Source organism: Pongo abelii, chromosome 4 (genome assembly GCF_028885655.2).
Source record: "Pongo abelii isolate AG06213 chromosome 4, NHGRI_mPonAbe1-v2.0_pri, whole genome shotgun sequence".
In the NCBI taxonomy this organism is placed as follows: domain Eukaryota; kingdom Metazoa; phylum Chordata; class Mammalia; order Primates; family Hominidae; genus Pongo; species Pongo abelii.
In genome coordinates this window covers 64,198,850-64,224,082 of record NC_071989.2, presented here as the reverse complement: position 1 = coordinate 64,224,082, position 25,233 = coordinate 64,198,850, and the positions used below count along the sequence as shown (strand labels likewise).

At 40.1% G+C, this 25,233-nt stretch overlaps 2 protein-coding genes across 8 annotated transcripts in view; one reads left to right on the top strand and one right to left on the bottom strand.

Moving 5' to 3' along the window:
* The window catches only part of CDC20B (cell division cycle 20B), a 94,158-nt gene that overhangs the window by 55,125 nt on the left and 13,800 nt on the right, over nt 1-25,233 (top strand). For 3 of the 7 annotated variants that reach the window (XM_063724103.1, XM_063724102.1, XM_024247443.3), the window contains 3 exons: nt 998-1,123; nt 1,629-1,746; nt 7,599-10,840. In XM_063724103.1, coding sequence (XP_063580173.1) covers nt 998-1,123; nt 1,629-1,746; nt 7,599-7,699 — 345 coding nt within the window. In that variant the 3' untranslated portion in view covers nt 7,700-10,840. Of the gene's footprint in view, nt 1-997; nt 1,124-1,628; nt 1,747-7,598; nt 10,841-25,233 lie in introns of those variants that run through there. The other 4 variants (XM_024247444.3, XR_010139956.1, XR_010139955.1 and 1 more) reach the window with 4 other exon arrangements.
* Nucleotides 11,675-18,956, bottom strand: GZMA (granzyme A). The gene is made up of 5 exons (XM_002815558.3): nt 18,832-18,956; nt 16,002-16,146; nt 13,984-14,125; nt 13,525-13,794; nt 11,675-11,906 (listed from the first exon to the last, which is right to left on the bottom strand). Exons 1-5 carry the CDS (start codon nt 18,896-18,898, stop codon nt 11,745-11,747), a joined length of 786 nt encoding a protein of 261 aa, XP_002815604.2. The 5' UTR covers nt 18,899-18,956; the 3' UTR covers nt 11,675-11,744.

Genomic DNA, 25,233 nt, shown 5'->3' with positions numbered 1-25,233 from the left:
TACAGTGTACTTTATGAGAACAAACAACAAATAAAACACACGCACAAAAACAAAAAAACTCCTTTCCAAAAAAAATTAACCCAACCCAATACAAATCAAACCACAATACAACAAAAAACCAAAACAGGTCCAGCATTAGCAGAACAAAAATTAATCAGGATACAACAACATGATGGAATATTATGGGATTGTTAAAAATTATAATTGTGAAAAGTATATTAAAACGTGGAAAACTGTTTATATGATAGGTGAAAACAACAGAAAATAAATAGTATAAACACGATGTTTGCTGCTTTATAAAATATTTTTATGTGTAGAAGAGAAGATGCAAAAATGAGGGTAGTTACCAAGATGATTGATAAGGATACACAGATACATATAACCATAGTATTTGTTAAAATGTCCTTTAAAGTGATTATTATTAGTAATTTCAATTATCAATATAAATGTGTGATACTAAATCCTATTTTTTAGAATTAACTATAATTATAAATAAATAGAAGGCAATTTTATTTTCTGAACTGCCTTAAGATTTGAAGTGCTTGAGACTGTTGAGTTGTGAGCAATCACATATAGTTCTCTTTTCTCTTATCTGATCACTACCTGGAACATAAGGACACAGGTAGACAAATCAGAGAAAGCCTGCATTTTCAGAGCCAATTTGCAAGGGCACATGTGAACTATCCCAGCAGCAGATTTTTGCCCCATAGGATGTATTGCATGTAGTTTTTCAACTGTTATTGCATAGTCTATGTTAAAAAATCCACAATTGTTAGCATCATTTGAGTCGTATTAGGTACCTTCCCTTCCAGAAGTGACTGCTAGTCCCTAGAAGTAATCTCTGGAGGGTGCAGTTGCTTCTGCCTTTAGATAGCGGGCCCCGGAGAGCTGTGACAGGTGCAGACCTGGGGACTTGCTGCTTACATAAGTGCATCACATTCATGAGTGCACCTTCTTTGAAGCTGACCTGTCTGTGCTATTATGTGAAATTTTAAAGGCCATGGATTGGTGTCCCTGGCAGTCTGGGATCCTTGCCATTGGAGGAGGAATGAAGGATGGACGCTTACACATCTTGGATATAAATGCTGGGAAGAGCATCCAGACCCCAAGCACAAACTCACAGGTTAATATCTCCTCTGGGCTTCATCTTCATTTTGGTCTTCTGGAATCTTGTGAAAATAGTTTACAACAGAGGCTATGCCCCCAACAAGCTCTCTTTCTCTATTGAGTCCATAAGGAATTTGAGTTCTCAAGAGTTTCTTTTTATTGTAAAAACCTCTTCATTTGTGAGTTCAAAGTTAATATAATTTGTGTTTTCTTTTTTTCACATTCCCTTTCTTTCCCATCACTGCTTTGACCATGAACTTTGAGAGTAGTCTGGCTCTTCCTGGCCAATGATCACAGTTCACTTAAATTCTTCAATTTATTGCACCTAAGCCTATTTGTATACTTGGTCCTTTGTTGCCTTGGGATAAACTTTCCTAGAATGGTTGTAATTTCTTTAACATCCTACCCCAGCTGTACTGGAGATTGGGTCGTGGACAGTGCATACTGCCTATAACCAGTTTAACTATATTCATAAGGAATCAGAAATTGCAAGAATTCTCTATTTTTGATCATTATTGCAGATTTGTTCCTTAATCTGGCTACCTAAGACAAAGGAGATTGCAACTGGCCAAGGTACTCCCAAGAATGATGTGACTGTGTGGACCTGTCCCACTGTGTCCAGGTCAGGTGGGTTTTTTGGTAAGCAAATGGGTGAGTAAAATGCCATGCACCTATAGCAAAGTGAACTGTTGTTGGGGGGAAAAGCCCTGAATGAAAGATTTTCTCCTTCTGGTTTTTCTAAGTACATATTTCATCAGAGGAAAAAGTCCTACATCCACCCTACTTCAGAGAGCGTATAGTTGAATGTTTCTGAATTTGACTAAGATTGTTCATCACTTTAAATTAAGTCATCTCCTCCTTGCATATGTATATGAATGATGGAGTGGTGATCTTGGGCAGTTTTTGAACTCGAGTTAGCATCACAAATCATCTTATTTTGAAGAAAAACCAGCGGTGTAGAATGGGTGGAAGATAAGGCAATCTGAAAGGGCAAGACATTATGTGTCAGGAGGCCACTAATGACCGTGAGCTTCCTTTGTGAGCATCTGCTCTTTCAAGGTAGACCACTACTCTTCTCAGCTTAGTTCTACAAACTTTTACTGGGTACTTCTTGAGAGAAAGACCCCATGATGGGGAGCAAGACCCAGGCCCTGTCCTCTGGGCCTTAAATCCTCTTTTGTGCAATCTAGAATGTTAAAGGGGGCTCAAGGGTGAGTAGAATATCTCCTCTACCCAGCCCAGGGAAACAGGAAGACAAAACTGGTGGTTGATGCAAGAACAGGGCACCAGCATCCAATCTCTTGTAGAACTCTGATTATATATCCCGTCTTTTTCCTCTCTCCACTCACCTAGCCTCCTGGCCAATCCCTGGGATTTACTTATTGATTATTTATTTATGAAGCATCTATTATGTGGGAGGTACTTTTTGGGGTGCTGGGGATACACAGGTGAACAAGAGAGACAATGTCCTTGCCCTCAGGGAGCCTACACTTTTGTGAGAGGAGACATGCAGAAAACAAATATATGCAATGTTAGGTAGTGATAATACCATGACTCTCTTTGGAGATTGTGAGAATATTAATGGGCAACAATGAAACAGCCTTATCAGATAGACTTCCTGCCTCTGATGATGAGCCCGACTGGACCTCAGCCTCAGAATGACCTTTGTATTCTTCAGCTGTCACACTCTGTGGCCTGGATCAGAATACAGGGAACTCTTAGCAGAGCCATTTTGGTGATCAGGTGCAAGCGTAGGAAGAGCATGAGTCAATCCTCATATTTTTAATCAAAAGACATGCAATTCCCTGGACCTTTTCAGATTAGAGAAGTATTGTAAATCAAGCCTTAAAACCTGGTTGTTTACAAAACTAATTCCAGCAGCTAGGTAGGGCCTTCAGCTAGGTGGGGGCATGTGACAGGATATTCAAATCAATTTGCTGATGCTTAGAATAAAGAATGTACTTACCAGGTGTACTTCCTTGTTTCTCTGGTCCTTACAAGCTATAAGTACTTCAGTTTTAACTCCTTGCGAATTTTTTCATTAATATTAGACAGAATTTCCAAGAGTGCATTTAACCTTTTCTCTTAAAATGCTTATAGTTGAAGATGAGGTTACTTTTGAGCTCTTAGACACTCATTTTCATCTCTAACCCATTAGTTTCTTCTACATGCAGTATTTCTCAAAAGTGTTTAGCAGTTATACAAAACATGTATACAAAGTTGTTAATACAAAAACATGCCATGTGATCAGTAAGTTTGGAAATTTGGGGTTAAGCTAGAACAGTTTTTTCTTTTCCTTTTCTTTTTCTTTTTATTTATTTTTTTCGAGACAGAGTCTCACTCTGTTGCCCAGGCTGAAGTTCAGTGACACCATCTCGGCTCACTGCAACCTCCGCCTCCCAAGTTCAAGCGATTCTCCTGCCTCAGCCTCCCAAGTAGCTGGGACTACAGGCGCCAACTACCACGCCTGGCTAATTTTTGTGTGTATTTTTAGTAGAGATGGGGTTTCTCCATGTTGGCCAAGCTGGTCTTGAACTCCTGACCTTAGGTGATCCACCCACCTCAGCCTCCCAAAGTGCTGGGATTACAGGTATGAGCCACCATGCCTGGCCAGTGTTTTCTTTCTTAAGGACCTTCCAAACGCTTGGATAGATTATGTGTGTTGTGCATCACCAAGAGAAGATGATAGCATTTGTTGTTTCCCAAACATATTTGAGAAATCTGTAGTGGGGGGCATCTTGAAGTACTTGTTCCATGAACACACTGAGGGAGCACTGCTGTGTCCCCTGGCCTAGGTATTTAATTTTTATGGCTTTCGTTGTGAGGCTGTGTTTCCATTGTGGGTCAAGAACAGTGCTCTTAACATACACCTGATGACTGAGATCTGGATCAGGGTCTTCAAACTGGGGGTCATGACCATTGGATTATGAATGTAGTGAGTCAAGATCAGCAATAAAAAGTGAAATAGAATAGTATAGGATGGGAAAATGGAAAATTAAGTAGTATTTTATGAAACTTTTGTTATAGTTATGTAGTACATGTACGTGCGTGTGTATGGGGTTGCTACAGAAAATGTAGTTTTGGCTGTGGGTTGTGGTCACAAAGTTTGGAACAAAACTGTTCTAGATTCTGGTCACACCTTTACTAAGCCTTACCCTGTTAACCATAGTCATGATTTTTTTTGGGAGGAAAATTTCAGTTAAAGAGACCTCATCCACCTGACTACAGAAGAAAGGTAACTTATGATTATTTCCACCTACTCAAGAGTTGTAATTTTTAAGCTTTAAAATAGGAGTAGGTAGCTTTTTAGCTTATAGGACAAGATCTGGCCTTTGGCTTGGTTTCATCATTCCATGTATCAATATGTGGTCTCATTTATGACTATAGTTGCAGAAAGAAGACAACATTTTCATGCTTTCAGTGTCTGTATTCTTAGAACTTGAGAAAATAAACCCTAAAAAGGACCTTTGTCTGAGAGAAAGATGACATTTCCCACTATCTGGTAAATTAAGATTGTCACTGATGTGAGAGAAAAACTTCAAGAATGTCTTTGCGTCCAATCCGAATGCCATTTTCCTAACAAATTCTAGAAGTAGCTTTCCAGTTTTTAAGTCAAGATAGTTTTCAGTACATGCTTTGGAAAAGACTGGGATTTCCCCCCACCGTTATTCCTTTTCCCTTTTTCTCTTCTTCATCATAACACAAAAGGGTGAAGGTATATTTATTACCTATTACATTTATTGAATAGACTTTTCTTTCTTATTAATTTAAAAGCATTAGTGCAGCCTGGACAACATGGTGAGACTCCATTTCTAGAAAAATTACAAAAATTAGCCAGACGTGGTAGCACACTCTATAGTCCCAGCTATTTGAGAGGCTGAGGTGGAAGGATCACTTGAGTCCAGGAGGTTGAGGCTGCAGTGAGCTGTGTTTGCACCACTGCACTCCAGTCTGGGTGACAGAGTGAGACCCTGTCTCGAAATAAATAAATAAATAAAAGCATTACAGTAATGTTCTATTATATATTTATCCTCTTCTTTTAAGAGGCTGGCTCTTGCTATGTTGCCCAGACTGGAGTGCAGTGGCTATTCACAGGCTTGAGCATCGGTGTGCTGTAGCCCCAAACGCCTTGCTTCAAGTGACCCTCCTGAGTAGCTGGGACTGCAGGCGTGTGCCACTGTGTCCATCTCCTATATTTATCCTTTTAAAACAACTAAATCAAGTTGCTTTTCATTTATATGGTTTATTATTTTTTAAGTAATAGACAGTGGTCTTCCATAAAAAAAGAGATTCTTTTGTCAGGGTTTGGAGTGTGGTCTGAATAGTCACAGCATTTAATTGGATCCCAGTTCTGGCTCTGTCATTAATTAGCTGTGTGACCTTGGGCAACACATTTGGTATCCCCAAATCTTTTCCCTCACCTATAAAATAAGGGGCCTCCATTGTCTTTATAAATGTAAACTTTTTTATGTCCCAACACACCCAGGGCCCCTTGGAGGCATCCTTTACTGGTGTGTGTGTGTGGTGTGTGTGTGCGTGTGTGTGTGTTCATGCGCATGCACGTGGACAGGCACAAAGGAGAGTGTTGGGAGTGATGTGTGTAGAAGAATAAGCATCTTAAATATGTCTCTCTTGGGAGTGGAATAGTGTTTTCACATTCCTTTCTGCTGAGAACCTTGTATCAGAGTACACGATCATTTCTGAAATTCCAGCTCTCATTGAGTCGTAGGCAGTACTGGTCCTTTGAGCAGTGACCACCCATCTAGTTTGATTTCAGCTGTGCCCACAAATACCTACTCACTCAAAATCATATCTGACCTCCTTTCCTCCCTCATTCTCCTAGCCTCGGGCTCCTTTCATAGAGTCAGCTTCACCTATTTTGGCCTAAAGTTTTGACCATTAAAGTCACTGTTGGATTGGGCCAGATTTTGCAAAGCATTTTCCAAGGAGCACTAGTCCCTTGAGATGCTCAAATTAGAAGAACTCTGTGGTCAGATAAGTCTGAGAAGTACTGCCTATTATAGCCTCATCTCCAAAACATTTGTAATGCTTCTAGTAGTCCTAAAATAAAGAAATCCTGAAATAAGGAAATGTTTAATTTTCTTAACTCAAAGCTTCCAAATTAGTATGAACATTAAACAGTCTTTTCATTTTTAATACCTATTAACCTCCCATGGGACTACTGTGCCATAGAATGTTCTCTGGCAAATAATCATTTTTTTTTATTATTATTATACTTTTAAGTTTTAGGGTACATGTGCACAATGTGCAAGTTAGTTACATATGTATACATGTGCCATGCTGGTGTGCTGCACCCATTAACTCGTCATTTAGCATTAAGTATATCTCCTAATGCTATCCCTCCCCCCTCCCCCCACCCCACAACAGTCCCCAGAGTGTGATGTTCCCCTTCCTGTGTCCATGTGTTCTCATTGTTCAATTCCCATCTATAAGTGAGAACATGCGGTGTTTGGTTTTTTGTCCTTGCGATAGTTTACTAAGAATGATGATTTCCAATTTCATCCATGTCCCTACAAAGGACATGAACTCATCATTTTTTATGGCTGCATAGTATTCCATGGTGTATATGTGCAATCATTTAACAGAAGTAGAAGTATTGTCTCCAGAATTTCCTAAGTGCGGCTCATGCATGCTCTGTGGGAGAGCTTTTTGGGTCCTTTTTCATTAAGCTGCTTCAGTTTATCTGATTAGTTTATTGAAACCTGGGGCCCAGTGGGATACTTCTGGGGGAGGGCTGGGATATGTGGCAGGAGCATAGCACTGTCATTCATAGGAATGGGTGGATTAGAGAAGACAGAACTAACAACAGTATAGGGCATGAAGGGTGTGGTAGGCTGATAAATGGTCTCCTAAAGGATACCCATGCTAAATCTCTGGAACCTCAGACTAGGACCTATTTAGAAATATTGCATTTGGAGATGTCATTAAGGATCTTGAAATAAAATCGTCCTGGATTATCCAGGTGGCCCTAAATCCAATGACAAGTATCCTTGTGAGAGACACACAGAGGAGAAAAGACACACAGAAGAGGAGGAGACGTGGTCTCAGAGGCAGAGCCTGGAGTGATGTGGCCACAAATCAATGACTGCCAATAGCTGCAAGGCATGGCATCCCCTCAAGAGCCTCCCTAGGGAGCACAGCCCCTGTGACCCCATGATTTCAGATTTTCCATCTCCAGAACTGTGAGAATCAATTTCTGTTGTTTTAAGCCACCCAATGGATGGTAATTTGTTATGGCAGCCACAGGACACTGATACAGGGCAAGAGCACTGAGGGAGAAAACTGTCGCAGTCGGCCCTGACTGCTGTCTCCCAGCATGGCTCAGTTGGTGGCAGCTCTGAACCTGGGGGATGTGGGAAAGCCCTTTATCCTGGGATGGGACTCATGGCCCCAACTTACATTGCCTACAATCCTGAGCAGCAGCCCATGTAACGTGGAGGAGTATGAACTGTCTTTCCTTCTTCCCCCAGGCCACAGGGGCAGAGTGCTGCACCTGGCTTTGAGTCCAGACCAGACTCGGGTGTTTTCTGCTGCAGCTGATGGGACGGCCTCTGTATGGAATTGCTACTAGCACCCAGCCCCTCTAGGTTTCAGTTTCCTTATTTCTAAGTGAAGATGATGATGTTGGCTATGTCTTCTCCATGGGGTTTTTATGAGTATCAAACAAGTTCAAATACTCTTCTTGATGTGAATGCCTGTTCTCCTGTTCTTCTTTTGCAGATTGCTTTACTTGCTCTGCTTCCCAGAGATCGACTTCTTTTCTTCTCTGCTTTCTTCTTTCTGCCCCTCTTCCTCCCCCTCCTCTTCTTCCTCTCATTCTTACCCCTTTCTAGAGATTCATTTTCACTACTTTATTCAGAATAACATCTATAGCAAAGATTTCTACTTCTTTCCCGTATGACTTTTCTCCCCAGCTCCAAACCTCATATTTCTGATTGCCTCAGGATAGTTCCTTTTTGAGATACTTTCCTGTCTTTAGCTCAATCTCAACACATTGAAAACACAACTCATTCACTTGAAAAACACTTACTGAAATCTCACTATATGCTAGGCAGTATGTTAAGCGTGCATATTACTCTCTCTAAAAATCAGTTCTCTAGGAATCCCTTTCCCCTCCTGATGGTCTCATCCTTATTCTGGTCTCCTACTCAGGGAACCTCCTGATTATTCTGCTGTGTGCTTCCTCAGTTCACACATTGCTCTCTTTTCTTTTGTTTCACCTAGTCACATCCTGTGTGCCTGACAGCCAGTCTGCTGTCATTGTCTTAGAACTGATCCTCTTGACTCCACACCACTGCTAGGTTGAACATCTAAAAGTCATGTGCCGATCCTCTCAGTCCTCTGCTCATCAATTCTCAAGGACAACCTATTACCAAACACCTTTGACCTCAACCTCTGGAGTCCTGAGCCCAGGACTCGAAGTTAGGAGATCTGTTCTTGCCTTGGCTCTGCCATAAATACACCCTGTAACCTTGGATGTGTTGCAACATCTGCAAGGATAGGAATTTGGATTTGATCACTGCTAAGGTTCCTTCAAACTTGATTAGTTCACTGTTGTGTCTTTTGAATGTTAATTCCCATTCATCTCCTATATTAAGACTTTGGCTAAGTCTTGTGATTTGTTGCCTTGTTGGAGCTTTTCTTCTAATCTGAATTTTTGCTTCTCTCTCCTTTTCCTTTATACACCCACACAAGTCCTAACCTCTCCAGGAAGTGTTTTGAAATGATGTTACCTGGGTTTGAGTTCTTGGCATTAGCCTGTATCATCTATTTGGTATTATTATACTATTATAGCTGTTTAAAAAAGTCTTTTATTACTGTTTGAATCATTGGTTGTTTTGGTTTTAACATCCTGAGGAGTTTAAATTGAGGGCTTGAGGGAGCATGCGTTATATTTTTTGGTGCTCCTTCATATGTTCTGCACATGCCAGATATCAAATATTGGTTGATTTTTTTTTTTGCTTTGACATGAATTTTTTTACTAATACATACCTATTCCCTATGCCCCCAAAATTGACACAACAAAACAAAAACTTTAAGAATTCAAAAGTAGAATAGTATATACCAGGGGAGTTTAGGACTCTTCTGTTAAATTAGTGTTAATTTGTCAATATATATTTTTATTTTCCCTGTTTTTAAAATTTGATCTGTTTGATAATGTTAGTAATTCTTGCCTTAGGAAATTTTAGGCCACTGAAAGCCACAGAAGTGATAGTTTTCTGCAATGCACACTCTTCTTTAATGGTTTTAATTTGATCTTCCTAATATGCCAGGTATAAACTGTAAGAAAATGTTTAGAAGAAAATAAGCAAAATGATTAGACCATTTCCAGTGTCCCCTGCCATTCTGTTCTGGATACTTCTGTTTTAATACTCTCATGACACTATGTCATGGCCAAAGGGCACTTCTCTCAATTAATACTGGCATGTGAACAAGAGGCTCTCATTTAAGAAAAATATTAATATATCTGTTACTACGATTAGTTTTGTTGGGAAGTTTGGAATATGGTTTTCATAAAGAAAAAGGTAAGCTTTCAGATAGCACAGAAAAGCCTGGGCTACAACTTATTTTAAAATTTTGTAATTAAAATTTTTTCATGGAATAATAATTCACATGTAGTAAAGCACATGTCTTAAGTTTATAGCTTGATGAGTTTTAAATTTATGAATAAATAACTGTGTAACCAACATCTAGATCAAGATATGAACATCTCTAGTACCCTAAAGGGATCCCTCATACCCACTCCTAGTTAGCAGCTCTACATTTTTCTGACTGCTATCCCCATGGATTAGTTTTTCCTTATGCCAACTTTCAGATAAATGGAATCTCATCATGCATATTCTTTTTTATCCCACTTTTCCTCAATATTAAATTTGTGTTGCATAAAACTGAAGTTTGTTCTTTTTCATTGCTGTGTAATATTTTATTGTATGCCTGTGTAACATTGTTTATCCATTTTATTGTGTGTGGATATTTGAGTTATTTCTAGTTTTGACTTCCAAGAATAAAGCTGCTATGTACATTCCAGAACACATCTTTGGTGGATAAAAGCACTCATGTGTGTTTGGGATCTACCCAGGAGTGGAATTGCTAGGTCATAGGTTTATATATATGTTGAGTTTTAGTAGACATGGCCAATTTTCCTATGAAGTTGTACTAATTTACACTTCTACCAGCAATTAACAAGGGTTCCATACAACCACTTTTTAAACAGAGTTCAAAATCTGTAATACATATTGACGGTAGGGAATATTCCATCCTCCTTTTGCAGTTAAAATCCTAACTAGCAATGAGGGATTGTAGCAAGTATTTAAAATATCATCATAGTTACTCTCTCAGAGCCTCTCTTTTATATAGTAGCACCAGGTCTCCTTTTCTAGTATAAGGGTTCTTATCCCTGGCTGCATATTAGAATCACTGGAGAGCTCATACAAAGAATACTACATCCTGGGTCCCACCAAATACCAATTAAATCAGAATCTCTAGAGGTGGGACCTGGGCATTGGTAATTTTAAAGAGCTTGGTGAGTCTAATGAACTACCATGGTTGAAAACCAGTGTACTATTATTTTAGCCAGTCTTTGAGCTGTGCTCCTTCCTTTGTTGTTGGTTTTTTTTTTTTTTGCACTTTCTTTTAAGAGCCTGTCTCTTAGTGTTGCTGTATCTTATTGGTTTGAATATGTATTATGCATGTATATATGTGTGTGTATATGTATATACATATGTGTGTATGTGTATATACATATATTATATATATATTGAAATTTGTATTACATAATATATACATATATAAAATTTATATTACTAAAGGGACTATAGAAATTGAAAGAATCTGTTCACATAATCACATCTTGAGATGACTGCAGGCTGATGACTACCTACTAAATTCTCTGTGTTGAAAAAATATTATGAGGGTTTTTTCCAAAGAAAACTTTCTGGATACAAGTCAACACTCACTCCCTACTATGGGATGGCAGCCACTGTAACCACTGTGTTGATTGGATCTACCCTGTCTCAAGAACAAAGAGAACTGAGAAATCACCTAGGTAATCCAAGGCTTAAATGCAAGGCACTGAGAAAGAAGGCTGACTCTCTATTGTATAATTTTCTTGGCTGCCCAAGCACTTTATTTGTATGCCCTTTGGAAAGGGCATGTAATTTGGAAAATACTGTAAGGCATTGCTTGTTTCTTTTTCTCCCATAGACTCAGGTTCTTGTGTATAACATGAAAAGCAGGTGTTAATGTGGAACAATGCCCTATATTTCCTTTTAACACAAATGTTCCAGACTGGCTATTTCTGTTTCCTGTGGAATTGTGGAGCCCTTTACTGCATTTGTTATTAGACCTGATCTTAGGGTCGTTCTTGCTGGATTTCACTGAGACAGAGAGACGAATAATTCAGGAAGCATTCCCATGTCACTTGATGCACAAATGACTCTGGTGACATTGATCACATAATCCTTGCATTATCTACAAGGCTGCCATGTAACTCTGCTTCACTTTGCTGGTGCAGATTTGCCCACTAAGGTTACAAGAGAGAAACAGGTACAGTCATGCAAATTGATTTTATTTGTGAAAAGATTAAGAAGCCACAGTAAATGAAATGAAACAGTTATTTAAACTGCTCCCTTGATAGTCATAATTATCCAGTTGAGGTGTTTCTTTGAAAGAAGAGTATAGACACCAGGCCAATGAGGGTCTCCGCATTTATTTTCAAGGCCAAAGGAAGTGACCCCTCGGAAAACACCCTCGCACAACAAAGGGCTTCCAGAATCTCCCTGGAGGAAAACAAGAGGGGTGGGGTGTGGGGTCAATGTTCAGCATTACCACTAGTGAAATGGAAGAAATTCTGCAGCATTTAATATGGAGTTAAGATCAACCTTGACTTAATTGAAGATAGTACTTAAAAATTAAAATGTTTGGAAATATGTTAATATTTTTGAATTGGTTCACTTGGTTTATTTATAAGCCAGTGAAAATCGAAGTGAAACTTGTACATGTTATCAACTAATTTTGAGACTGTTGCTCTGCTTTTGGAAAGGAAAGTCTCCTGTTTATTTGTCATTTTCTCAAAATGCTTAATAACTCAAGGGGCAAAATAGTCAAATGCAGATGGTACATTGAAGCAAAGAATAAAAACTATGTTTTCTGGTTCTTCTAGCAGATAATTGCCTTCCAAAAGAAACAAAACCAAATCAGTCGCTTTCAGGCAAAAGTTGGCCTTAGAAAGATATGAAATAAAGAACCATGTTGGAACCCGGAATCCTCCCCGGGCAGGTTTATTTCCCCTGCCTGTTACAGTAACTGGCATTTGCAGAATTAGTCCTTAAGTTTAATTCATCAATAGCCAATTCCAGGGTGTTGAGAGAACAGGCAAGGATTGCCAAGCTTTGGTGGTGGCGGGTGGCTGGTGGGATGGGGACTAGTGTCTTGGGATGCTGCCGTGGCCTTAGGATGCTGCATGTGGGTTCCAAAAGCATGAAGGTTCTGGGTTCCTGGGAGCCCAGGGTGGTGGACAAGGGAGGGAATGGGGGAACTAGGGCAGAGAAGAGAAAGTGGACAGGTACTAAAGACAAATGTTTTATTTTCCTGGGATTTGGCTAGCTTTTGTTCTGAAGGCAAGACATAGATCTAGGGAAGGACAGAGACCTTTGGATTTCTCAATCTCTGGTAACTGCCAAACCATGCATACTGCACACCCTTCTTCAGGTAAGACTCTATAGGGTCTTTGGGACACATGAGAAATGCAAGGTAGTACTCAGTTTAAAAATCTGTAAAATGTTTCTTCTATTCTCATCTTTAAGCATGGCCCTATCCCACCCCTTCTCAGGGGGTTCTAGGATGGAAGCTTACACATTTTCTGGTATGAGTCATGCTTTGAAGTTTGCTGCGGATTAAACTAAGCTCTAGGAAGCTACGGGGTCTGGCTGGAAATATTCAGCCAGGCTTGACAGACATTTCAGACATGCCGACGTTAAATGGCATAGGAATGTAGTGGGGAAGGAGAGGGAATGTACTGAAGTGGGGAAAGAGTACTGAATGGCCTTGAGGAACCCTGACTCCAGCTCTCATAAGTGTTGTATATCTTCAAGTTTAGATCTACATATGTTAATATGAAAAATGAGACCAAACATTGCTTCTTAGTAATTTTTGTAAAAAATCAAAAATATGTAGTAGGTCACCCCATGCACTAGCAGTGAACTTCTTATTTTTGATTAATGACTCACTTGAGCTGCGAACATTCATTTATTTGACTGGGGTTTTATTAAACTTATTTCAAAAAGCTCTAGGATCCTGTAGAAGCCAGTGCCATGACAAAACAAAGCATGACATTACATTTTCTCTGTCTGCATGACTTAAGTCAATAGCTGAAATGTGGGATCTTATTTTACTTACATTGCATGAGTCTTTTCCACCTCGGAGGCTTCCAGCACAAACCATATTCATTCCAATCACAGGGTTAAAATTATAGTGATTTCGATCATTGCAGACTTTTCTGTCTATGATGGTGATATTGACTTCTCTCAGAGTATCGGACCAAGATGCACTATTGTGAGTCCTCCCCCACCCTGCAACTTGGCACATGGTTCCTGGTTTCACATCATCCCCCTTTTTAGGTAGATGAAGGATAGTCACATATTTGTTAATTTTTGCTTTTTCCGTCAGCTGTTGGAAGAAAAACATAAAGTGTTAATTGGGATAAGATAAATATTTACATTTTAAATTATAGTCCAAAATTTCAGAATCCTCTTTATATGAGTTTTTATAACAGGGGCACCAAGGAAAGGTTTTCACATCGGTGGCCAGATTGTAGAAGGTTCTATGACTTTTGAGAAGATAATCAAAGATACGTACCTGTAAAAGTTTAAGATCACCTTCGTGTGTGGCTGGGTCATAGCATGGATAGGGAAACTCTTTCTTAACAAGCATTGTCTGTTTTTTTGGCTCTTCCCTGGTTATTGAGTGAGCCCCAAGAATGACCTTGGACTTTTTGTTCCTGAGAACAGACACAACATTATTTACTGGATTTATTCTTTGTATTAGCAATTGAGCATATATGCTGATCAGTTTCATTGTCCCATTTGTAAATATGGAGGTGGGGAGATTTCTTTGTGGCTCAGAAAGAAAATGTGTGCTTTAAAGAATAAAATAATGTTTATGAATAAAAGAATGTTTATGAATTCATTGTCATCATCATCATCACCAGCTTATTTATAAAAAGCTAAACTAGGTTCATTGAAAAACAAGAGAATTCCATGGCAGCAAAGCCAAGTCTTGTGCTTGTCTGCCCCTCTACCCCTGCCTTATTTAGTTGTGATGGAGAATTACTTATTAGCTGTGATGGGAAGCAAAGATCTCAGTAGTCCAGAGACAGAAACAAAAAGCAGCCAATAGTTGTAAAGTAATGCACTGAAGGGATCTTTTCAAGAAAACAACAAACTCAAATGGGAAAACTTTCAGAAACAGATTGCCCCGTGGAGGACCCTATTTGCTTGGCATTGAGTATGTTGAAGGGATGGTGGTCTGAAGGAGGGGTCCAGGAGTCTTTTTTTCTCTTAAAGTTTCCTTTTAATTATCAAAATCAAAATGCTTTCTGATGTACTGATGATTAAGGCTATCATTCATAACCTAGTATAAACTACACCAACCAGATTGTGCACACTGCCTCTTTTCCATTACATCAGCTGAGATTAGTCTCACTTAAACGATCACATGTATCCCCAACATATGTGCAACTATTATATGTCAATAAAAAGTAAATAATTAAAAAATAAAAGAAAAAGACCTTAGAACAGTGCTTTCCAGTAGGGCATATTTTTATGATGAAATGTTCTATGAATCTGCACTAGCCACATGTGGCTACTGAGGACTTGAAATGTGGCTAGTGCAACTAAGGAACTAATTTGAGATTTTATTTAACTTTAATTGATTGAAATTTACATAGCTACATGTAGCTAGTGGCTATCATATTGAATGGCCTAGATTTAGAGGCTTGATTTAGAGAGTAGGAAAAGACCAGGCCTGGGAAGAGGTTTGAATGTAGTGGTCAACAGGAGTGAAGAGATGGCCAAAGATGTGAGAGGAATTCACGGAGGCATACAGGAAGATCATTGGACACAAGCTTTCTGTACTTGACGGTTGCACCCAGGGCTCTGAGGGGGCACTGAAGGTTTCAGCCTTCCGTGCTGAGGCTAATTCTACCTGATCACGCAGTCATGACAGAAGCAAAGCTCTGCAGCACCTGTACCCAATGGCTCAGTGGAGATGTACAGAAAGAGCTTGTAGATGCTGCGTCCTCATTGTTTGATTCTTTGTGGCAAGTGTGGGCTTAACTTCCTTTTAGGCTCAAGCAAGTGCCTAAAGACTTAAGTGATGTGAAGATACGTGTGAACCTCCCATGGCTTCAGTGGGATCTACTCTTTTATTTTATTTTATTTTTAGTAGTTTAGTTTAGTTTAGTTGTTTAGTTTAGTTTAGTTTAGTTTAGTTTAGTTTAGTTTAGTTTAGTTTAGTTTAGTAAGACGGAGTCTCACTCTTGTTGCCCAGGCTGGAGTGCAATGGTGCGATCTCGGCTCACTGCAACCTCCGCCTCCTAGGTTCAAGCAATTCTCCTGCCTCAGCCTCCAAAGTAGCTGGGATTACAGGCATGCGCCACCATGCCTGGCTAATTTTGTATTTTTAGTAGAGATGGGGTTTCACCATGTTGGCCAGGCTAGTCTCAAACTCCTGACCTGATGTGATCCACCTGCCTTGGCCTCCCAAAGTGCTGGGATTACAGGCGTGAGCCACTGTGCCCGGCCTACTCTTTTTATTAATGTTTCCCCAAATTAGAGTATCTTTACAAACTGTTTTTTAAAAACCCAGGCACTTACAAGTTACAGTGAGCTGCAGTCAACACCCAGTCTTTTGCAATCAACGCCCCAGCACAGATGGTTTTTCTGTCAAGACTAAGTAGGACCATGTAGGGTCTTGAATGAGGAGTTACTTCATTTCCTCCAATAATTTTTTCACAGACATCTGTTCAATGGAAAAAGACAAATCAGATTGTTGCTCAACCCCAAAGGGCCCTACACAAAGTCATGTTTCTAAGACCAGCCATGCTTTTTGCACTGAGAGGAAGTCTGGATGAGAGCATTTCCCCTGCTTTTACTCTATGTAGACCCGCAGACATCTGATGCAAATCCTATTCCTGTTGGACTCTAGGGTCCTGCTCTTCCACCCACAGAAGCGAGGTCATTGACTGTTCCAGGATCATTAGGCTGGATGTCACAAACCAGCAACCTCAGGCCCCAGGGCAGAAAGCTCTGCCTTGGTCTTTACCATTAACAGTTGCTGCAGGAAATGCCAGTGGTAGTGACAACCTCAAATACTCCCACCCTTTTTGGCTAAGTATTAATTTGGGGGAAATAGATAAGACTTTTAGAAGCCTCATAACTTCCCTTTTAACCCCAAGCCATTGCAAAAATACAGCTTATGAACCAATATTAGCATCGTTTAGCTGTGACCCTACCCCTCAGTCCTTTGGTCATTATGAGACTTTTGGTTATTAAACTGCACTGTTCTCACTCATAAGTTAAGAAAATAATATCAATTGCACCTTCCCTTCAATCTCTAGACCAAACCATGTGGTTTAATCTAAGTTCTTTTCCAATGAGATAGGGAAGAGAGGAAAGAAGATACTATATGCCAAGAATTCTGCCTAAGTGACATTTCCTTGATGATAGTCTAGAAGTAGAGACCCATTGTTAAGGAACAGTGAGAACTAAACACAAGGCAAACCATACATGCTGATAGAGAGAACCTTATGTCTTAGTGATACACTCTGAGCACTCCACCTCCTGCACCAGATGTTCTTGGATTCTCCCAAAATACTTTTGCCGAGACTTATGGTTTCTTGAATAGGGCACAGTGCCTCTTGTTCCATAATTAGGACTAAGTCATTGCCAAATTCACAGGCAAGTATTAATGACAGCTATAGAAGCCTTTCGTAAGATTTGATGAGGGTAAGAGCAAGGAGGAGAGTGACCACATGAAATGTGGCTAGTGTGATTTGAAAAAGCAGAGGTGTCTGCTTTTAAAAAGGGAACTGGGAGGAAGAAATTCTAGGCTCCAGAAACAAAAGGGTAAAGAGCTTATAGAAACAAAAGACCTTCACCCAATCCCAATTTTCCTAGGGTGATTCATGTACAGATAGATTTCAACTGTGCCTTGCTTTGCTGTCTGTTCCTTATATGGGCCCACACTGCCCTCTCTGAACAAAGGAAACAAAGAGGATCACAGCAGGTTGCTTTTGTTGTTTTCCTTTGAAGAAAAGATACGGCTGGATTTATCTGCCCTATGTTTTTCTGTTATGGAGGATTTAACATGCCTGAATATAGTCATACTATACCCTGCTTATAACATAGCCAACCTTTATCCTAAATGTCCTGCAGCCTTGTTATTTTTATATTTCTTCTCTCTCTCTTTTTTTTTTTGGAGACAGAGTCTTGCTCTGTCACCAGGCTGGAGTGCAGTGGTGCGATCTCAGCTCACTGCAGCCTCTGACTCTCTGGTTCAAGCGATTCTCCTGCCTCAGCCTCCTGAATAGCTGGGATTACAGGCACGTGCCACCACACCCAGCTAATTTTTGTATTTTTAGTGGAGACAAGGTTTCACCATGTTGGCCAAGATGGTCTCGATCTCTTGACTTTGTGAACCACCCGCCTCAGCCTCCCAAAGTCTTCTCATATTTAGGTGCATGATAAACCAGAGTTCTTTGGGAATTCCTGGCAAGGCAAGTTATTACATAAGTCCCTGCCTCCAAAAGCTGATGAATCCTGGGAAAAACCGTGGCTGGCTCCATATTGCCACAGCTTGAGAGTAGTCCTCACTTCCTAGCAGGTTCTTCAAGGGAAATCTAGAGCTCCCCAAGAGCTGTCACCCTTTCAGTGGTAATACCATGAATTATACAGCATTTTAACCCATGCATGCACAACTCACACAAAAGCAGAAATATTGGTTACCATTTGGTAGACAAAAAATTAGCTTAATAAAAAATACTATAGCACTCCCAAAGGGTTAATGAGGGAACTGGCCTCATGTCTTAATTTATTGCCAAAGAGTCTCTAGACCAGAGAAATAAGTATAAAAATTCTAATAATTCCTGATTCACTTTTGGTGTCTAGGTCAGATTTGTCTTAATTGTCTTTATCTATGCATTTTCTGCAGCAGGAAAGGCTGAGCTGACTAAGTTGCCACTATTCCTTTCCTGGAAGGTACTATTTGTTTTACTAACAAGAGAGTTTTGTTCACTCATTTTTACATTGTCCTTTTTGGCAATTTTCAAGTTACAAATTGGCAGCAATAAGCATTGGTGGTTCTGCTATCTTTTGCAAAATAATTATGAGAAGAAAAGTATTTTTTTTTCTAAAATACACAAATATTTAAAATCCAAGAAAGAATGCTATTTAAAAAAAAATAGAGACAGGGTCTCACTATGTCGCCCAGCCTGGACTCAAACTCCTGCGCTCAAGTGATCCTTCCACCTCAGCGTTCCTAGTAGCTGGGACTATAGGCATGTGCCATTGTGCCTGGCTAAACATTATAAAGCTTGGGGGAAAACATCTTCTTTCAGTATAGGAAGGTAATATTACCAAAAGTTCATTGAAAGTCTGCTCCATTTTGCTTCATGGTCATAATGGAAATGAGAAGAATCAGTCTTACCTTCAGGAATTAGCAGGAGAAAAACAACTGAGAGAGAGGATGCCAGAAATCTATAGGAGTTCCTCATTGTGGCTGCTGTCCCACATCAATCAACCTGAAAATCTGTTTTCAGTTCTTAACTGCCTCTATCTATATACTGAGAGTAAAAAGGATGTGGTTTCCTTTCATTTTTTTTTTCAAGTTTCAAAGTTTAGCATTAGGAAACCAAATCCAAATAAGTGAGAATGGTGGATGATGGCTCACTGCCAGCAGGCATGCTTTCCTTTGCTAGGACTGCTGAGGGGGGCGCTGGAATTCTACAGGGTGGGAGAGGGGCAAGGGACCTGTTGCCATCAGAGTACACCAGGGAAGACTGTAAAGTGTCTCAGCTACGATTTTGAAGACGCTTTCATCATCTGCAATATTATCTGCAGTATCCATGACTGAAAACTCTTGAAGACTTAAATTAGAATTTTAATAAAAGTCCTCAAAATTGGTCACCAATCAAACTTCTTTCTACCTGTCTCCTTGGGTTATATAAGAATTAGTAGGCCAAGTGCAAGCTGAGGACAGGAGGGAAATTTATTTACATAGAGGCTCCTGCCTGGATTTTCCTTCCCCACTTTGTGGTGAGTGTTTATTGTGCTCCTGCCTGGTCTGTGGCAGTTGTGGGGACAGGGGCTGGAGAAGGGTAGGGGCTCTTGGCCCTTTCCAGCCCTCTGATTATGCGTTCCTGATTGTCTAGTTTCACAACTTTAGATACTGAAAGTATCTCTGAGTTTCCCTCCCCCCTTCCCACCCCTGCTTCCTGCCTTTCTTCCTTACTTTCTTCTGAACAGGTTTAGCTGAGAAAAGAAGTGGGAGTCATTTTTGTTCCAATGTTGGGGAATGTCTCACTCTAAGAAGAGTCAACCTCAGTCCCTGGAGGAACAGCATGCAGTGTGCTTTCTATTTGAAATGAGTTCAGCTCTTTTTCTGAGCTGAGGATGTGGTCTCCGATACAATACACATGGTCAGATGTGCTGTCAGGATGTTGGGCACTGAACCAACCATCCCCATAGTTAACATCCTGGTGACTTCAAACCTAGTGGTTACTTCTTTAGAAATCAAGTGACCTTAGAAGGGAGCCCTGCTGAGACCCCTGCGTTTCTTTTTCTCAGATATTACAAGTGTATCAAAGGTTAATCATTTTCAGTAATAGCAATGAGGACCCTGCTATTGGTTTTGGTGAGTAGTTTTAGTGCAGACTTAAAAAGTCAAATTGTAATTAACTATACCTACTGAAAAATTCTTAAAGAAAACATTGACAATTTTGTTTATTTTTATGTGAATGGTTGCTCTTCCATTTATGTTGACTTCTAACAACTTTATGAGACATAATTCACACACCATAAAGGTCACCCATTTAGAGTGTATGAGTCAATGGATTTTAGTATATTTGCATAGTTGTGCAGCCATCACCAGTACCATGCTGTTTTGGTTACTGTAGCCTTGTAATATAGTTTGAAGTCAGGTAGCATGATGCTTCCAGCTTTGCTCTTTTGGCTTAGGATTGTCTTGGCAATGCGGGCTCTTTTTTTGGTTCCATATGAACTTTAAAGTAGTTTTTTCCAATTCTGTGAAGAAAGTCACTGGAAGCTTGATGGGGATGGCATTGAATCCATAAATAACTTTGGGCAGTATGGCCATTTTCACGATATTGATTCTTCCTATCCATGAGCATGGAATGTTTTTCCATTTGTTTGTGTCTTCTTTTATTTCGTTGAGTAGTAGTTTGTAGCTCTCATTGAAGAGGTCCTTCACATCCCTTGTAAGTTGGATTCCTAGGTATTTTATTCTCTTTGAAGCAATTGTGAATGAGAGTTCACTCATGATTTGGATCTCTGTTTGTCTGTTATTGGTGTATAGGAATGCTTGTGATTTTTGCACATTGATTTTGTATCCTGAGACTTTGCTGAAGTTGCGCATCAGCTTAAGGAGATTTTGGGCTGAGATGATGGGGTTTTCTAAATATGCAATCATGTCATCTGCAAATAGAGACAATTTGACTTCCTCTTTTCCTAATTGAATACACTTTATTTCTGTTTCTTGCCTGATTGCTGTAGCCAGAACTTCCAACACTGTGTTGAATAAGAGTGGTGAGAGAGGGCATCCTTGTCTTGTGCCAGTTTTCAAAGGGAATGCTTCCAGTTTTTGTCCATTCAGTATGATATTGGCTGTGGGTTTGTCATAAATAGCTCTTATTATTTTGAGACATGTCCCATCAATACCTAGTTTATTGAGAGTTTTTAGCATGAAGGGTTGTTGAATTTTGTTGAAGGCCCTTTCTGCATGTATTGAGATAATCATGTGGTTTTTATTGTTGGTTCTGTTTATGTGATGGATTATGTTTATTGATTTGCATATGTTGAACCAGCCTTGCATCCCAGGGATGAAGCCAACTTGATCACAGCAAATAAGCTTTTTGATGTGCTGCTTGATTTGGTTTGCCAGTATTTTATTGAGGATTTTCGCATCGATGTTCATCAGGGATATTGGTCTAAAATTCTCTTTTTTTTTGTTGTGTCTCTGCCAGGCTTTGGTATCAGGATGATGCTGGCTTCATAAAATGAGTTAGGGAGGATTCCCTCTTTTTCTAGTGATTGCAATAGTTTCAGAAGGAATGGTACCAGCTCCTCTTTATACATATGGTAGAATTTGGCTGTGAATCCCTCTGGTTCTGGACTGTTTTTGGTTGGTAGGCTATTAGTTATTGCCTCAATTTCAGAACCTGTTATTGGTCTATTCAGAGATTCAACTTCTTCCTGGTTTAGTCTTGGGAGGGTGGATGTGTCCAGGAGTTTATCCATTTCTTCTAGATTTTCTAGTTTATTTGCGTAGAGGTGTTTATAGTATTCTCTGATGGTAGTTTGTATTTCTGTGGGATCGGTGATGATATCCCCTTTTATCATTTTTTATTGCATCTATTTGATTCTTCTCTCTTTTTTTCTTTATTAGTCTTACTAGTAGTCTATCATTTTTGTTGATCTTTTCAAAAAACCACCTCCTGGATTCATTGATGTTTTGAAGGGTTTTTTGTGTCTCTATCTCCTTCAGTTCTGCTCTGATCTTAATTATTTCTTGCCTTCTGCTAGCTTTTGAATTTGTTTGCTCTTGCTTCTCTAGTTTTTTGCATTGTGATGTTAGGGTGTTGGTTTTAGATCTTTCCTGCTTTCTCCTGTGGGCATTTAGTGCTATAAATTTCTCTCTACACACTCCTTTAAATATGTCCCAGAGATTCTGGTACGTTGTGTCTTTGTTCTCATTGGTTCGAAAGAACATCTTTATTTCTGCCTGCATTTCTTTATTTACCCAGTAGTCATTCAGGAGCAGGTTGTTCAATTTCCATGTAGTTGAGTGGTTTTCAGTAAGTTTCTTAATCCTGAGTTCTAATTTGATTGCACTGTGGTCTGAGAGACAGTTTGTTGTGATTTTTGTTCTTTTATATTTGCTGAGGAGTGCTTTACTTCCAATTATGTGGTCAATTTTAGATTAAGTGCGATGCGTTGCTGAGAAGAATGTATATTCTATTGATTTGTGGTGGAGAGTTTTGTAGATGTCTATTAGATCTGCTTGGTGCAGAACTGAGTTCAAGTCCTGGATATCCTTGTTAACCTTCTGCCTTGTTGATCTGTCTAATATTGACAGTGGGGTGTTAAAGTCTTCCATTATTATTGTGTGGGAGTCTAAGTCTCTTTGTAGGTCTTCAAGGACTTGCTTTATGAATCTGGGTCCTCCTGAATTGTGTGCATATGTATTTAGGATAGTTAGCTCTTCTTGTTGCATTGATCCCTTTACCATTATGTAATGGCCTTCTTTGTCCTTTTTGGTCTTTGTTGGTTTAAAGTCTGTTTTATCAGAGACTAGGATTGCAACCCTTGCTTTTTTTGATTTCCATTTGCTTGGTAGATCTTCCTCCATCCCTTTATTTTGAGCCTATGTGTGTCTTTGCACGTGAGATTGGACTCCTGAATACAGCACACTGATTGGTCTAGAGTCTTTATCTCATTTGTCAGTCTGTGTCTTTTAATTGGGGCATTTAGCCCATTTATACTTAAGATTAATATTGTTATGTGTGAATTTGGTCCTGTCATTATGATGCTAGCTGGTTATTTTGCTCATTAGTTGATGCAGTTTCTTCCTAGCATTGATGCTCTTTACAATTTGGCATGTTTTTGCAGTGGCTGGTACCAGTTGTTCCTTTCCATGTTTAGTACTTCCTTCAGGAGCTCTTGTAAGACAGGCCTGGTGATGACAAAATTTCTCAGCATTTGCTTGTCTGAAAGGATTTTATTTCTCCTTCACTTGTAAGCTTAGTTTGGCTGGAAATGAAATTCTGGGTTGAAAATTCTTTCCTTTAAGAATGTTGAATATTGGTCCCCACTCTCTTCTGGCTTGTAGGCTTTCTGCTGAGAGATCTGCTGTTAGTCTGATGGGCTTCCCCTTGTGGGTAACCCGACCTTTCTATCTGGCTGCCCTTAACATTTTTTCCTTCATTTCAACCTTGGTGAATCTGACAATTATGTGTCTTGGGGTTGCTCTTCTCAAGGAGTATCTTTATGGTGTTTTCTGTAGAATGTTGGCCTGCCTTGCTAGGTTGGAGAAATTCTCCTGGATAATATCCTGAAGGTTTCCTAACTTGGATCCATTCTCCCCATCACTTTCGGGAACACAAATCAAAGTGGTCTTTTCACATAGTCCCATATTTCTTGGAGGCTTTGTTCATTTCTTTTCACTCTTTTTTCTCTAATCTTGTCTTCTTCTTTGGTATCATTAATTTGATCTTCAATCACTGATATCCTTTCTTCCACTTGCATGTGTTACGAAGTTCTCATGGTATGGTTTTCAGCTCCATCAGGTCATTTAAGATCTTCTCTACACTAATTATTCTAGTTAGCCATTCGTCTAATCTTTTTTCAAGGTTTTTAGCTTCCTTGCAATGGGTTAGAACATGCTTCTTTAGCTCAGAGAAGTTTGTTATTACTGACCTTCTCATGCCCACTTCTGTCGACTTGTCAAACTCGTTCTCTGTCCAGTTTTACTCCGTTGCTGGTGAGGAGCTGTGATCCTTTGGAGGAGAAGAGGCTCTCTGGTTTCTCCCCATCTTTGTGGTTTTATTTACCTTTGGTCTTTGATGTTGGTGACCTACAGATGGGGTTTTGGTGTGGATGTGCTTTTTGTTGATGTTGATGCCATTTCTTCTGTTTGTTAGTTTTTGTTCTAACTGTTGGGCCCTCAGCTGCAGGTCTGTTGGAGTTTGCTGGAGGTCCACTCCAGACCCTGTTTGCCTGGGTATCACTAGTGGAGGCTGCAGAACAGCAAATATTGCTGCCTGATCCTTCCTCCGGAAGCTTCATCCTAGAGGGACCCCCTGCCTGTATGATGCGTCTGTCAGCCCCTACTGGGAGGTGTCTCCCAGTCAGGCTACATGGGTGTCAGGGACCCACTTGACGAAGCAGTCTGTCCGTTCTCAGAGCTCGAACGTCATGCTAAGAGAACTACTGCTCTCTTTGGAGCTGTCAGACAGGGACATTTAGGTCTGCTGAAGCTGTCTGCTGCCTTTTGTTCTGATATGCCCTGCCCAAAGAAGTGGAATCTAGAGAGGCAGTAGGCCTTGCTGAGCTGCAGTGGGCTCCACCCAGTTTGAGTTTCCTGGCCTCTTTGTTTACATTGTGAGCACAAAACCACCTACTCCAGCCTCAGCAATGGCAGACGTCCCTCACCCTGCCAAGCAGTAGCATTGCAGGTTGATCTCAGACTGCTGCTCTAGCAGCGAGCAAGGCTCCGTGGGTGTGGGACCCACCAAGCCAGGTATGGGAGGGAATTTTCTGGTCTACTGATTGCAAAGGCATGCAGGCAGGTATGACAGTAACAAAACCAAATAGCCTTGATTGAAATATATACTTGCTTCTGTAGTCTTATGAGGGACATGGCTTAAGACATGTGCCAACCTGTATTGACAATCCGTAATTGATTTTTAAAAAGTTACAGGACACTTTTTTCAGAAGTGCTTTGCTAGGCTAGTCTAGGTAAGCTTCAGTTCAATTGACCTGTCAGTGATAAAATTATATGATGGTGGCTGACAGTTCTGTGGTTGAAAACCTGTGCTGAGAATCCAAACATTTTTATTCAGGCAGTCTTAGATTCGTGAACTGACTGGTACTGTGACCAGTGGAAGAAAACTCGCGATCCTGGTGCAGTGGGGCGGGGTGCGAAAGGGACCAGTGTCCTCATTTTCCATTTTGGTGGAAATGTGTCTTCCCTACTTCTAAGCATGAGCAAACCAGCCTGCAGGTTTCACCTGCTATCGGTTGCTCACCTATACTCTGCCTTTTCTTTCATTCCCTAAGTCCTCTTCTTTGCTCACCACCTTGATTTCTCTTT

Excerpts from the sequence above, each read along its gene's own strand:
- GZMA (XM_002815558.3), bottom strand. The coding sequence starts at position 18,898 with ATGAGGAACTCCTATAGATTTCTGGCATCCTCTCTCTCAGTTGTTTTT. Across the intron at positions 13,795-13,983 it reads GTGATCTTAAACTTTTACAG|CTGACGGAAAAAGCAAAAAT; the intron begins GTACGTATCTTT and ends TTCTTCCAACAG. Across the intron at positions 11,907-13,524 it reads GTGGAAAAGACTCATGCAAT|GGAGATTCTGGAAGCCCTTT; the intron begins GTAAGTAAAATA and ends GTTTTCCTCCAG.